The sequence below is a fragment of the Parasteatoda tepidariorum genome, chromosome X2, assembly GCF_043381705.1.
Source record: "Parasteatoda tepidariorum isolate YZ-2023 chromosome X2, CAS_Ptep_4.0, whole genome shotgun sequence".
Lineage (NCBI taxonomy): Eukaryota > Metazoa > Arthropoda > Arachnida > Araneae > Theridiidae > Parasteatoda > Parasteatoda tepidariorum.
The window spans coordinates 28247499-28263805 of NC_092215.1; the positions used below are offsets into that span (position 1 = coordinate 28247499).

General features: G+C 27.0%; 1 protein-coding gene across 8 annotated transcripts; it reads right to left on the reverse strand.

Annotated features, from left to right (window-relative positions):
• Nucleotides 1-3394: 3394 nt before the first annotated feature.
• LOC107443345 (uncharacterized) lies at nt 3395-12959 on the reverse strand. 8 transcript variants are annotated; one of them, XM_016057186.4, is made up of 5 exons: nt 12763-12959; nt 10145-10257; nt 8635-8670; nt 6364-6570; nt 3395-3991 (listed from the first exon to the last, which is right to left on the reverse strand). In XM_016057186.4, the coding sequence occupies exons 3-5, from the start codon at nt 8645-8647 to the stop codon at nt 3768-3770; spliced, it is 444 nt and encodes a 147-aa protein (XP_015912672.1). In that variant the 5' UTR covers nt 8648-8670; nt 10145-10257; nt 12763-12959; the 3' UTR covers nt 3395-3767. The 8 variants fall into 8 exon arrangements, with proteins under 8 accessions (XP_015912672.1, XP_015912671.1, XP_015912665.1 ...); XM_016057185.4 differs by having other exon boundaries at nt 12619-12959; XM_016057179.4 differs by having other exon boundaries at nt 10141-10257; nt 12763-12958.
• Between the last annotated feature and the right edge of the window lie 3348 nt (nt 12960-16307).

The following is a 16307-nucleotide window of genomic DNA, read 5'->3' on the forward strand; positions in this document are numbered from 1 at the left end:
TTGGACAAGAAATATATCAAAATATATTAGTCCAATTTATTAAATTCGAGTTATTTCAAGCAGGATTAGATTTACAATTAGAATATAATACATTTACTGATAGTACTGCATTTATCATTAAAATTTTATTATCTTTATGGGTAAGTTAATTTACAAATGTAATTATAGAACGGGTGAACTTATGCATTTGAGAACTTTGTGTTAGTCCCTTTTCAACTTTCGATTTATTGTGAATAAAAAATTTGATTAGGACACATTTAAACGCATTATTTTGTTTAAATATAGTACTCAGTGTTTTGTATTTAAAATTAAGAAACAGCTTTACAATCACGAGATATCTTCAGAGTAAAAATGAAATAATTTTTAAAAATTTTACAAAACAGCTCTTTTATAGTTTTATTCGATGAAGTAAAAATTAGAATATTGAGGGTAACTAGGGAAAATAGAGTTAATATATTTTCAGTTAATTTTTCTGATATTATGACATTTTATTAAATTTTGTCTTAAAATTTGTTGCAAGATTTTCTTAATAACTCTAAAAATAAAGATAAAAAGTCGAATAATATAAAAATATCAATTAAGTTACCAACTTTTATTCTTTTATTTTTTTAAAAAATAATTTATAAGAAATTCTTGCAACGCCTTTTATGATAAAAATTATATTAAAAAAAAAGAAAAAACATGTACTTGGAAAATTAACTGAGACTATGTCGACTCGACACTCATCAGTTAAAAAGTTACACTCAGTATTTTAAGTTTTGCTTTTCCTAACAAAACTTTAGAAAAGTTGTTGTTTTTTGAAACTATTTTATTTTATAAGATATATTAGGATTTTAATTAAGCGATTAAAGAAAAATAATTGAATTGTGTTAAAAAATTGTTTCCAATATTTTCTTCTTTTTTTAAAAATTTTGAATTGACAGCAAAACTCAATATAAGATCATATTTGTTTTGCACATAACTATAGAGTAAAGCTTATATTAATCTGTTGATTGACTCAATTATCAATTTAGTAGATAAAATGAATATGATTCTCAATATATATATATTGAAAATCAAATTCTTACTACGATGTTACTGTAAGCAGAGCAGAAAGAATTTGTTAAAAATCATTTCGAATGAGAAAAATTGTACGAAATAATTCAACTTTATTTTAAGGTTTTTCCTTAAAAACACATAAATTAAATTTTTAAAAAAATATACTAGATTTTTAAGTTTCTGATTGCTTCTGTCAGGGTTGACATAAATCACTTCATTTTAGTCATGAATTAGATTAATCAGATCAGATCTAATTAAATCTATCTAATTAAATAATCAGATCAGATCTAACTAATCTAATTTAAATCAGATTAATTTAAAAAAAGCATTAACTTAAAAAAACATAATTTTTATGACATTAATTACGAATTAATTTTTTAAAAAATTATTAATTTAAGTTTTACATATTTTCATGCAGTATAATTAATAAATACATTCTTAAATGTGTGAATTTTTAAAAAGTCTGATTTAATTGATAATGTATGTTTATTAAGGAATTTATTTTTTTACTACGGAATAATAAAATGCATATGCATTGAAATCACTATGTTATCCCTTTCATTATAAAATGCATTGATGTAAATAGTGATTTTTTTTTAAAAAATAAATCAGTAATTTCAACAAAATTATTAAAAAATATTAATTGAAAAGATATATAATTTAAAATATTTTTTACTAGGAAATTTGATTTTAATTGAAAAAATTTTTTACTAAGAAATATCAAAAGGGTAATCATGTAATTATTATGTTTCAAAATAGACTACACTTAAATAAGAGTGATATGAAACCTTTAAATAGTAATTTTCCTTTTAATATGTTTAAAATAATTTTCAAAAAGCATAGTTCAATTACATCCATTTAGTTTTTTGCTAATTAAAATGCAAAGCTTTTATATCTTATTGAATATAGAGTTAGAGTGTATCAAGACTTCCTCAAACCAGAATGGCGTAATTTTTTTGTTCAGTAATGTTTTCTTACCTAAACTAATTTACTATTCATTTGACGTCTAGTTGACAATTTCAGCAAGTATCACCAAGTTGAATCTGAGAAATATAACTATGATTTTCTTTTTTCTTAACGCAGTGATTAGTATGTAATAATGTAATAATAATTTTATCCATTTTTAGTAAGAAATATTAGTTATTTTACTTCTATTTTTAAACAATAGTATTATTAAAATATTGTATCAGATGCTTTGGATGGTAAATTTTAAAAAATCCAGTTAATTTTATTCGAATGAAAAAAAATCCATTTTAAATCAAATATGTGCGATTTCGGAGTAAAAAAAATAATGATTGCCAACCATGGCTTCTGGTCAGAGTCATTTTATGTTCAAATATTTATTTAAAAATAATATGCAGAAGTTTGGTGTTAAGATAGATTAGTTAAAACTGGTTTAAAATTCGAATTATTAAATATATTCAAAAATTGCATGTAAAAAATCTTTTTAAATTATTAAATATATTAAATAAATTCAAATTATTAAATATTAAAGTAAGGTTTTTTAAACTTAATTAAAACTTGATACTGCACCCTGAACTTTCATTTTTTAACCAACTTAAGACGACAAGTGAGCAACAAATGTATATATTTTTTAACTTTTTAACCAATATTCTTGAAACAAGTGCATAGGTCTAATTAAAATTTTGACCGATTTTCGAAACTTTGAAAGCCATGTGTCACCTTAAAATGAACTACAATTTTTTTTTTCTTTGCTTAAATACAGTTTGTATTTTAAAATTACACAAGTATTAAAATTTACAAACATATAAAAAAATTCCTTTTAAATAAAAATTATTAAAAGATGGAGGAAAACTTATTGACAAATCCCCCTCCACCCTCAGCACACTAGCTTCTGGCGAACGATATTGGCGAGACGATGCTTTTATCAGAAATTGTTTTACTGCATGAATGAAGTAGGGTCATAAGGGTTGCCTTAAGCGCAGACCACCAACCTTTAATAAAGGGGGATAAGATGTTAGCAGCGCAGTCCACCATATTTCAGAAAACCATTAGCGCAATCAGATATCACCGATGGGTATAATTTATCTCTCTGATCTATCTGTCTTTGTGTGGTGACGTTAATGTGATTATTGGGAAAGTTAGATATATTGGGTACTACAGGGTTTCTTTTTTTAAAAAAAAAAAAAGAATGACGAAATATTTTTTAATTTTGACGAAATTAGTTTCCGTGAAGAAATGACGATAGCTATTTCATCCCTTTGACGAATTGTTTGCTTGGAGCATATACCAGAAAGCGGTTTCGTCAAAAAAGAAGAAAATTTCGTGATATTTGAGTAACCATTTTTTACAGAGTGTGTACAAATAAAAGGAAATATCAAATTAAACAAGGTGATGAGAGTCATAATAATGTTTTATTTCTATTTTTTATGCACATATTAAAAATGACATTTTAAAGAGGTTTCGAACACAGTTTTTAATATGATGACACATTTGAAAAACAATATAAAAACATTGTAAAACAGTGCATTCAAAAAACATAATACTTTGAAATTGAATTATATATTTCGTGCAAACGTCTTTACACACAGGTGGGAAATAAAGAATATGAACTTTAAATGTGAAATTCAAGTAATAGATATAAAATTAATAAATACTGAAAATAATGAGTCAAATTTTTACTTTGATATACAAAGATTGTACGAGTGCAAAATATCAGCAAACTGAATCCCTGCAAGCATTTATAATTAGTTCTTAAGTGATTTGTTTCATTTGGAATTATCACAAAAGTTTAACATTAATGAGAAAAATATCAAGACATGAAAGACAACTAAGACACCGTAACTGAATTTTGGCAATGTACTAGTACAAAATGGATCTGCTGTACGTGGGGCTGTTTTATTGAATTGTTCTTCAAAAAAGTGTTCGTTGTGTGTACTAGTCCTATTGCAAACTTTGTCTTCTTCTGACTGTACAAAAAGCACCGTTGTACCTAAAATAAGAAAAATTACAATAGCAATTTTTAGACAATGAATTTTAGACAATGAATTTTAATTCTATAATTTTTAGACAATGAAAACTAATACCTACGTTGAAAGAATTTGTAGAGTGCTACGTACTCATTACCATTATTATAATTGAAAGAAAACTATTATCAAAATCTTTCAATTCATAATCTACATCGATCACATTGAAGAAGGTTTAAAAAACAGTAAAACCAGTTTGTTTGAGGATAAAATTCAAAAGGGATAATTAGAAATACCTCATACATTAACTTATTAATAATAGTACTCTAGAGCTATTAGTTTATTTTTTGACACTGTAACAGTGAAATGAAATTTACACAAAAATATGAACTATATTTTAATTCTGAGAAATTGAATTGAACACAATGGTCGTAAAAGGGTTCGATTAGTCCGATGTAAAAACTAAAAAATACCGCCCATTAGTATACACTCTGTTAAATAAGCATTTTTAAACGATAGAGCCCTTTATTTTTCAGAATTATATATAGTGTGATTTTGTTATTTGGCATTTCTTATTTATGGACCTGAAAGCTCTTTGAGGGGCAAAGCCTTCTTCAGAACCTTCTTCCATTATTTTTCCTTCACTAGGGTATTCTAGAATTCCAGTTGGCCACTTTCAGTAATTCAAAAATAAATCAATATATTCAACCCATCTTAATTTGGACCTATCTATAATTCGGTTCTAATTGGTTTGAAATTCAAGACCCTGTATGCGAAAGAAGATTGTCCCATTCTGCAAATTTGTCAATCAAATTTAATGTGGTTTAACTTATTAAAGCTGGTAATATCTGCTTCTCTGTATAGTTAGTACATCTCTTTATTGTGTCTGTGCTTTCATGTACTATTGATATTCATAGCGCAAAGTATCTTTATCAAAACCTTTTTCTCAAGATTAGCTAGTCAATTTTCTGCGATTTCGTCATCATTCAGATTTCTAAGCAATATGTGAATGCGGGTCTAATAAAGATTTTATGTAGCAAAATTTTCGTTTGAATAAAAGCATTTATACCTTTACAGAGGAATAATCATTAGCAGTTTATTAAATAGGACAAATCAAAAATCATGTTAAATATTAAGTCTCCTCAAAAACATATGAAATATAGAAAAGCGTGTGCCCTGCATGGACAGCATGCAAGTTTAATGATACTTAGATTACCTGGAATGACAAGAAGATACATAGCTACCACGAATGAATAGAAGCAATTACACCTTTACAGAGGAATATCCTTTCCGCATTTACAGAGGAATAACTTTAGCAGTTTATTAAACAGGACAAATCAAATATCATGGTAACTACTAAATCCACACAAAACATTGAAAAGCATATGACCTGTATGGAGTGCATACTTAATTTTCTGCAATGGCAAAAATATACATGGCAACCAAAAATGAATAGAAGCATCTACACTTTTACAGAGGAGTAACCATTAGTAGTTTATTAAAAAGGGCAAATCAAAAATCATGATAACTAATTAAGCCTTCTGAAAAGTATACGAATCATAAAAAAGCGCGTGACCCGTATGGACAGCATACAAGCTTAATGATACTTATATTGCCTGGAATGACAAGAAGATACATAGCAAACACGAATGAATAGAAGCAATTACACCTTTACAGAGGAATAACCTTTCTAAATTTACAGATGTAACTTTCAGCAATTTATTAAACAGAACAAATCAAAAATCATGGTAACTATTAAGTCTCCACAAAAACACACAAAACATTGAAAAGCATAGAGTCTGTATGGAGTGCGTGCAAGCTTAATGATACTTTAATTGACTGAAATGATAAGAAGATACATGGCAACCACGAATGAATAGAGGCATCTACACCTTTACAGAGGAGTAACTATTAGTAGTTTATTAAACAGCGTATTCAAAAATTATGATAACTAATTAAGCCTCCTGAAAATCATATGAAACATAAAAAAGCGTGTGACCCGTATGACAGCATACAAGCTTAATGATGCTTATATTACCTGGAATGATAAGAAGATACATAGCAATCACGAATTGATTGAAGCAATTACACCTTTAGAGAGGAATAACCTTTCCATACTTACAGAGGAATAACTTCCAGTAGTTTATTAAACAGGGGAAAATAAAAAATCATGATAACTATTTTAATCTCCTCAAAAACATGTGAAACATAAGAAGGCTTATGACCTGTATCGACAGCATACTAGCTTAATGATACTTTAATTACACTACAGTGAATAACCTTTAGCAATTTATTAAACAAAAACAAAAATCATGATAACTATAAGCCTCCACAAAAACATATGAAACATATAAATGTATATGACCTATATGGAGGACATAAATGATACTTAAATTACCTGCAATGACAAGAAGATACATGACAACGACACAGACACCAACGACTATTCTTAACGATCCTGTGATTTTTGGATCTCCTGAGGAAGTGCATATGCAAAATGTTAAAAGTAACAGCAAGATCAACAGACAAAAAAACATTGATCCTGTTATCACCAGATATTGAGCTATAATTGGCACTGTATCACAGTAGTCCCAGCATGCAGCGCCTATAGGAAAAATAATTGACGTAATAAAAAATCACCCAAGGAAAGAAAATCTTGCACAAATTACAGTTATAAAATACTGAAGATCAGTTATATTAAAATAAAATATTTATAAACAAATGAGAACAGTGTATCATTCAACGTTAAAGAAGAATGCGTATGGTGTTCTCAAAACACTTTCATCAGCGTACATTGTAAATAAGAGAACATCTTAGTAAGTTTTGATCTAATGATTAGATTTGAATAAATTAGTCCAGACCATATTTAACGTTACAAAATCTGACGCTAAAACGTACTTTCTATCAATTAATATATCTTATTTTCCTACCTTTATTTCTTCTTTTAAGATTCTTGACCTTTGAAATATGAGAGAGTAGCCGTAATTTTAAAAATGCTGTCGCAATAATTTAGGAAGGAGAGCATTCTTTGAGCCCCTTAATATTAATTTCATAGATAGCACGGAATAGATATCATAGATATTAAATTTAGGAAGGAGAGCGTTCTTTGAGTCCCTTAATGTTAATTTCATGGATATCACGGAATAGATATCATAGATATTAAATTTAGGACGGAGAGCGCTCTTTGAGCCCCTTAATATTAATTTCATAGATATCACGGAATAGATATCATAGGTATTAAATTTAGGAAGGCGAGCGTTCTTTGAGCCCCTTAATATTAATTTCATAGATGTCACGGAATAGATATCATAAATATTAAATTTAGGAAGGAGAGCGTTCTTTGAGCCCCTTAATATTAATATCATAGATATCACGGAATAGATATCATAGATATTATTCTCAGATATCACTGAAAACATTCAAGTGAATAAAAGGAAATTGGCACACACTTGTAAAACTCGTTAATCCTAAGGTAATTTCATGCAAAAATAAAATTTTTAAGAACTATTTTCTTTTTAAATTTTATTTAATGTACTAGCGGTAAGAAAAAGTTAGAATTATAAGCAATACAAATTTTGCCCTATTTTTATCTACATAATTTTACATGACAAAATCCAAAATTTGAAAGAAATCGGTCTAATAGTTTTTGAGAAATAAAAATTTAAAAATTCAACCCTTTTGAAATGGCTAAATATGCGAAAAATTAAACTAACGATAACAAATTCAAACTTCAACTGTTCTTCTGACCAAACTGCTGGCACCATATTTTGCAGATTGCAGCAACCTCTCATGTTTCGAATGTCAAAAATACAAATCCGTCAGGAAAAGGTATGTTTTTGCAGAGAGAATACGTTTTAGTGTCTGATTTTGTAGCTTTAAATATTTTCTGCTTCGTAATTTTAAAACTATTGCACGCTCTCGTCACTTTAAATACTTACTGCACTAATTAATTAGTATATTTACGGTTAGGCACTCAATCGATTAAGTATCATAGTACGTTAAAGTCGGATCATTGGTCCAAAGTTAAAAGTGTTTTCTTTTTTATTTTACCCAATGTGTATTTTTGCCAAATTTGTCAAAAAAAAGTATACATTTTGATAAACTACATTATTAAATCTAGGAGAAAAAGTTTTCTAGGAATGGAAAATCAAGATCAATTATTACAAAATTCAAATTAAAAGCTTTAAAGTTAAACACATTCTCATCAGAAATACTTTTCATATTAATTACACTTTTCAGAAAGATTACACTTTTCAGAAAGATATAAAAGATACAAATATATTTAAAGACAAAGGGAGAATGCGATCTAAGTCCACAAAACTGTGAGTGTGTGTGTGATTCGGTGAAAAAACAATTTTGCGAGCTGATAGGAAGGGTTTTTCCACAGTATGGATCATCTTACTGTACAATAACTCTCGGGAAAAACCGATTTTTCCCCTTATTGATTTGTCAAAACTTAGTAATCCTCAAAATCCAACAAATGGCTATATCTAATCTTCATTATTATGAAAAATGAACATAACACCTTTTTTCCCTTCGATCTTCATTTATTTTGAGTCATAAAGCTAAACTGTACATCAATACATTATCGTCATCAATATTATCATCAACTGTATCAATTTATTGTAACTAAACATCAATAAACTCATCCGTATAATTAAAAACTTACCCATAGATATCATGGCCAGAGAAGACACCAAAATACCTAGAATATCGATGTGTTTATATTAATATTGATTATAATTATATCGAAGTACATTCATAAAGAAAAAAAACTGGATGATTACTAGTTTAAAAAAGAAAAGTTACAACAGCTCAATTAATTTCAAATTATTATTATTATTATTAATATATATATANACATTTGTAACAAACCCATGTTTTACAATATTGAATTATATATACTGAATATATTCAATGTACTGAATTACTTTTAAAAAATTATGCTAAACAAAGTATTTTAGAACAAGCATTATTTACAACTTCGACTGAAAATTGAACTAAAAACTAAACACTACTATTTCCTATCTTTAAGTCCTTTTTAGCGTGATTAATTAAATTTCAATATTTCTCATTTTATATATTATTTCTTATTTCCTTATTTCTTATTTTGATATTTCTTTTCATTGATTATATAATCTTTTCAAAATATACATGTAGTTACTTTACTAAATTGTATAGACCTAGTAGCTCGTTTATTTTATTTTTATTGTGTGCATTTTTATTGAATTTTTTTTACTTAAAAAATGATTAATATACATGCAGAATGTTTTTATTAATATTTTCAATTTTACTGAGTTCCTAAAATTCTGAAATTCATTCTTAATTTTATAAATATGTTCTCCAGAAACTGTTTTGCTTTTATGTTTTATGAGATAGAGTTGTTATATAGTTTCCTCTGATATCAGACAAGGACAATTTTTAATGATCCTGTCATCCCAGTTATAGTTCTAAAACCGTCTCTATGTGATGTTTTTTTACCTAATATTAGCATCATTTGCTTTTAATGTTTTGAACTTAAAAACAGACAAGTCATTACAACTTCAAAATAACTGTGAAACTGTAAATGATATCTATACGATTGTTAATACTAAAAGATTCCTGAAACGTTTGTTTCAGTCAATTACAAAAGTAAGTTTAACGGTGAAACTATAGACGATTTTTTCAGTCAATTAAAGTAATTGTCCCTGTAAGAATATGAGAAAGCTGATAGAAACGATAAAATTACCTTTATTTGTGCAGTTATTAACTTGAGATTGTCCCACAGAGATTTGTGAGCAACCTGGTGCATTCTTACCAATTTAGCTCCTGCTGTATTTTCCCCAGTTTCTAAGAATTAAGTTTTATAGTACATTCAAAATTACGAAAATATATTTAAGTTGTTATATTTATCATTTTAGGAACTGAAAATGGAAAAGATCATTCCTAGATCGTAAAATAGCCGAAGGTTCTTGTTTATAGTACCTTCAAAATGGCTGGCATGGCGAGCTTTATCTGGTTTACAATAGTCATTGTAGGTATGAACTTAACATCATTCACAATTAACTAAATGAGTAACATTTATCTATTATATAAATAAGCATTTATATATATATATATATATATATAAATGCTTATTTATATAATAGATAAATGTTACTCATTTAGTTAATTGTGAATGATGTTAAGTTCATACCTACAATGACTATTGTAAACCAGATAAAGCTCGCCATGCCAGCCATTTTGAAGGTACTATAAACAAGAACCTTCGGCTATTTTACGATCTAGGAATGATCTTTTCCATTTTCAGTTCCTAAAATGATAAATATAACAACTTAAATATATTTTCGTAATTTTGAATGTACTATAAAACTTAATTCTTAGAAACTGGGGAAAATACAGCAGGAGCTAAATTGGTAAGAATGCACCAGGTTGCTCACAAATCTCTGTGGGACAATCTCAAGTTAATAACTGCACAAATAAAGGTAATTTTATCGTTTCTATCAGCTTTCTCATATTCTTACAGGGACAATTACTTTAATTGACTGAAAAAATCGTCTATAGTTTCACCGTTAAACTTACTTTTGTAATTGACTGAAACAAACGTTTCAGGAATCTTTTAGTATTAACAATCGTATAGATATCATTTACAGTTTCACAGTTATTTTGAAGTTATAATGACTTGTCTGTCTTTAAGTTCAAAACATTAAAAGCAAATGATGCTAATATTAGGTAAAAAAAACATCACATAGAGACGGTTTTAGAACTATAACTGGGATGACAGGATCATTAAAAATTGTCCTTGTCTGATATCAGAGGAAACTATATAACAACTCTATCTCATAAAACATAAAAGCAAAACAGTTTCTGGAGAACATATTTATAAAATTAAGAATGAATTTCAGAATTTTAGGAACTCAGTAAAATTGAAAATATTAATAAAAACATTCTGCATGTATATTAATAATTTTTTAAGTAAAAAAAATTCAATAAAAATACACACAATAAAAATAAAATAAACGAGCTACTAGGTCTATACAATTTAGTAAAGTAACTGCATGTATATTTTGAAAAGATTATATAATCAATGAAAAGAAATATCAAAATAAGAAATAAGGAAACAAGAAGTAATATATAAAATGAGAAATATTGAAATTTAATTAAACACGCTAAAAAGGACTTAAAGATAGGAAATAGTAGTGTTTAGTTTTTAGTTCAATTTTCAGTCGAAGTTGAAAGTAATGCTTGTTCTAAAATACTTTGTTTAGCATAATTTTTTTAAAGTAATTCAGTACATTGAGTATATTCAGTATATATAATTCAATATTGTAAAACATGGGTTTGTTACAAATGTTGTTATTAACGTGCGTTGCGATTTGTTATCGTTTTGTTCTCTTATGTATGGAATCAGTTAAATATTTGTTTAGTTTTTAACACTTATAGGTCATAATTCTCTTACATTAAAATGAAAGCGAACTCAGCACAATTAAACACAATTTTTTTTAAAGAAACTATTGTTAAAAAATAATTTATTTTCAAAAAGGAGCCTCGTAATATTACACATAATTGAAATTTAAATGTTAAAAATTGAAATTTTAAACACAATTCCAAACCTAGGCCGTTCACCGAATCGTTTTGCTTTATTTTTATCACTTTTAAACATTACTTTTAAATAAAATTAGACAGATCAAGGTAATTAATGGATGACAACGGCCGGGATAGCCCGGTTGGTAGGGCACTAGGCCCATGCCCAAAAATTCGTGGCTTCAATCCGAGCCGGCTGAAGACTCTCCGTGTAGTAAAGGGTGACTGATGCACGTTAAATCTGTTTAGTCGCAAAGTCCTCCATGTTCCCATAACAAACCCTCTGGGGGTACTGATCCAGGAGTTTCCTTGTCTTCTGGATTGGTTCAAAAGTACAAGGCTGCGCAGTTGTACATTAGTAGTCGTAAACCCAAAATTGGGTCGGCTGTTCAACGACAGATATAAGATATAAAAATTAGTGGATTGCAAAATATCTTACAGCAGTAGAGCCAAACGAAATTATATGGTTAGTTCGTTCTTATTTTATTTATCGATGAAGATGAAAGAATTGTTTAAATCTGTTGTCTAAAACTCTGAATTCATATTATCTTGTAAGAAATTTGTAAAATTAGTTTTTAAAGCTTGATAACTTTACAATCCATTTCTCAGAAATTATATTCCAGCAACAAAAAAAAAAAAAAAAAAAAAAGCTAAAAATTCAATTTATTGACTATCTAAAAATTCAATTTATTAATTTATTGTGTCTTCTCCTTAGGGACGATTATGTTAAATTTAACCTTTAAAATTGAAGAACTGGGTGCAATATAATGACAAGCCACATCAAATCGATCAGGAGAAGTGTTCTTGGTGACAAACACCATGATTTTCATTTATAAATAATAGGTTTTTTAATATGTATGTATTGTGCTGTTATTTAATTGAAGTTCTGGAAATCTGTAAAACCGTAACTGTTTGGAAACAATGCTAAGAAACAGTTTGATACAAAATTACGACCTTTGTAAAAAGTATGACAAATCACAGTGTCGTAGGCCATTCAATAATACAGATTTAAAAAGAAAATAAGACACAGTTATACATAAATTGTACTTCCATACTTGAAAAGGGTTTAAATTTAAATACTTTGTTTAACCTTTTCGAATTTTAATAGCAAAATAAATAATTCGATGACATTTATCATTTGCGATAAACCTAATTATTTTTAAAATATAGAGTGATTTAATTACTTATTAAAGCATGAAATGTTTCGGATTGCATAGTAATTCAAAAGTATTACTTAACTTTCGTAGCTGAACAAGTAGAAGCATTACTTAACTTTTGTAGCGATGCAAGTAGCAACTAATCTTGTTTAAAATGTGTTCTTGTTAGTTCACCCATTGTTAGCATTAAAAATATTCTAAAAGTGTTGCATCTTACACTTAAGAGCAATCATAATAGAAGCAGATGTGCTGTCTTATCAAACACTGATAAATGGAATAGATATCGATATTGTGATAAAAACTGCTTCATCAGAAGTTTACATGAAGCCAAAAGTTTACTTTCTGTATTTGAAACGCTACTGCCCTCTAGAAAAAAAAAAGCTTTTTTTTTTCTTCTTTTAAATGACTTCCTTAATATAATTTTATATTCATATCTTTCGTAAGAAAAACTGTTAAATATAATTTTCGAAATGAGAAAAATTTACGGAACTATTATAATGAAATCACTAATTCCGAAATTACTTATAATCAAAAGTAGTATAATTTGAGGTACTTTGTTTTGTACAGAAATACCAGCTTTACCTTTTCGTGTATGAGACTTTTTGCGGTTAATATTTTTTTTTTTCAATTCTGCTTTTTTTCCTTTCCATTTTTTATTTATTTTTATTTTTCTCGGAGAGGGAGCAATTCTATTAAAAATTTTACTTTTTTTTTCGATTTCTTATGAGGAGAAAGAAATTCTGAATAAATTATCGTACTGTACGGTAATGACATATTCCTAATAGAAAAAAACAGCATAATTATGATTAATAAAACCAAAATATACTGTATTTAAATTATTTATTTGGGAAATTTTTCCGTTCATTTAGCAATATGAGAAGCTTATTTCTTTTAAAATATCGAGTAAAAGTACAAGTACTTTGAGCAAAAGTAATGAGTAAAACGTTTTGATTTTGAAAAGTAAAGAGCAAAAAGTACAAGTACAAAAACAAAACAGAAAAGTAAGATTTTACAGTACATTTCGAGGAAATCAGAAATTCAAAGTAACATTAAATTTCATTTAAAAAAAAAATGTGAGATAAAACATGAAGTCTTAATTTAGAATCCATTACATTTTAATTTGAATGTAGAAAATTTGAAAATGCACGAAAAAGTTACAAAATTAATTAAAATAGTGAACGTTGAAAATATGCAGAAACCAAAACCAGAAATCAAAATTCAATGTTTGAATATAAAAAGGAGTTCTTAATTTATGATTTATGTTAATTTTAAAACTACTTAATGTTTAGAAATTTCGTTTTTGCTTTGGAAACTGTAGTAATAAATTAAATGTTTGAACACTATAACATCTGTTTAAAGAAATGAGTAAATAAATAAAAAAATTATATTCATAAACATAAAACTCTTCAAAATTCACTAAATTATGAATTATATTTCGTTTTTATAAACGTTAAAAAATTTATTTTAAAATTACAAGTAAAGACAAGTTTTTAATTCGCGATCTAGATATGCCATATTAAATGTACTCGTAATCGAAAATTGAGCGCAAAAGTTTTATTGTTAAATTTAATGATATGATGAACTAAATGTCAATATGGTAAAATTCGTAAAAAAAAAATTTTGTACAAAATCAGAAATAAATAAATAAATATATATAAAAAACTGCAGAATTTTTTTTATATATACGATATGAACTAAAAATATCATAGTTTTAATTTTTAAAACTTAAATGCCAAATAATTCTAATGTTGCTCAAAAAATTCTAGGTTTAGTAACAACAAATAAATTATTGAAATTATTAACATAAACTCCCGATACCCAGCATGGTTGACAAAAAACATTGCTTGTCAAACTTAAATAAATGGATTAAGTCATTGGCAGGGCGCTCGTTCTCTGGTTCAGGTCAAAATTACGATCTGTAGAGGAATGAATGGGTCCATCTTAAAAACGGGTGTGACGTATGGGTGTGTCAGAAGTCGATCTCGGCCATATATGACACTACTGGAAAACAAGAACTATCACATATCTTTTCCTAAAGCCCTACGACAGCAACAAATCATTCTTCACAAGATTTTGTAATACTTAAAAAAAAATAAAAAAAAAATAAAAAATAAAAAAAAAATAAAAAAATTCTACAAGGTATTTTATTCCCGTTCGTCTCAACGTAATTCAGTATTAAAAAAAAGTTTATTCTATATAAGTATTTTGTTGCTTCTAATGCCACTTTCTCAACAGTTTATCGGAAATACCAGTTTTCTTAATAACAGTTCTTTTTACCACTCATTTAATAAAAAATACAAAACTGAAAAGTAAAATAAAACGAAGGAATGGTTTTAACGCCATTCTCTTAAGTATCAAAAAAAAATTTCAAATTTTGCCTTATTTACCAAATTTTATCACATATTATAAAATCATATTTTCTCGTTAATTTTACCAAAATCATTGCCAAAGCGTGTCAGTAAAAATTATCGAGCTTATTGGTGTTCCCATAGAGTCAAAAATACTGTAAATTTTATTATATTCTGGTAGTTTTGACCATATTTTTGCATTCATACTTTTGAACTCATACTTTTTTTCTCGGTGTGTGATGGTTTCTTTTAATGGAATTTTTGGTGTTCCCAAATAGCCAGAAACGTGATAAATTTTGCAATATTCTGGTAGTTTTGACCATATTTTTTTTTCTCAGTGATAATTGCCTTTTTTTAACTTAATTTTGCGTTCATATTTTCCTAAGAAGTATGAATGCGAAATTACAGTAGTCAAAAAAGCGATCGAAAGTTCGAGCCTTTTATTGTTAATTTTTATTTTTGAGTATTTCATCGCATATTGGCGAACCAAACAATTTTTTCATACAAGCTATAAACTCGTTTACCGAAATTTTCTTCCAAGCGAAGCATAATATTTTGTAGTTATTTTTATAGCTTAATTTAATTAAATATTTGAAATTTTGTAAAGTAAGTATGGTGTAATTAACAATTGAAATGTGTACAAATTTTGTACGTTTTTTTTTTAAATTGTGTAATTTTAAATGGCAAACTCCATTGTTTGTGTTAACTCAATTGAATAGTTTCTGAGCAATTGAAATTTAAATAAAGTATTATTTTCAAATTTTCATTTTTATTTTTCACTTTATTCTTTTTAAACACGAAATATTTTCACTATATTTTTTGTAAGTGTTTCAACGATAAATATTTAGAGTTTTGAAATATTTGCAGGTGGCCTTTATGTGGCCTAATGCTATGTCAGCCTAAGAACTATTTTTAATTTTTGGGCTTTTCGTAATATCTCCACAACTAATTACATGAATATAGAAATAACAATCAAGCATCAAAATTGCTTAACAAAGCTAATTTCAAGGGAAAAAAAATACTTTTTATACTTTTTTTCCCTTTTTAACTTTTTTGAATTTGGAACTTTTTTTGAACTTTAAGGGGTATACATTTTTACATTATGATACGATATGTAATTTTTACTATTGATTTAGTTGAGTTAACTTTAACCGAATATAATAATTTGAAAAATAATAATTTACAACAACATTTTAATAAAACGAATGAATGTTATTAGTTGATATTTTTTGGAAGCTCTAAACTAATTAATTCCTCATTTTTACAAGGAAATT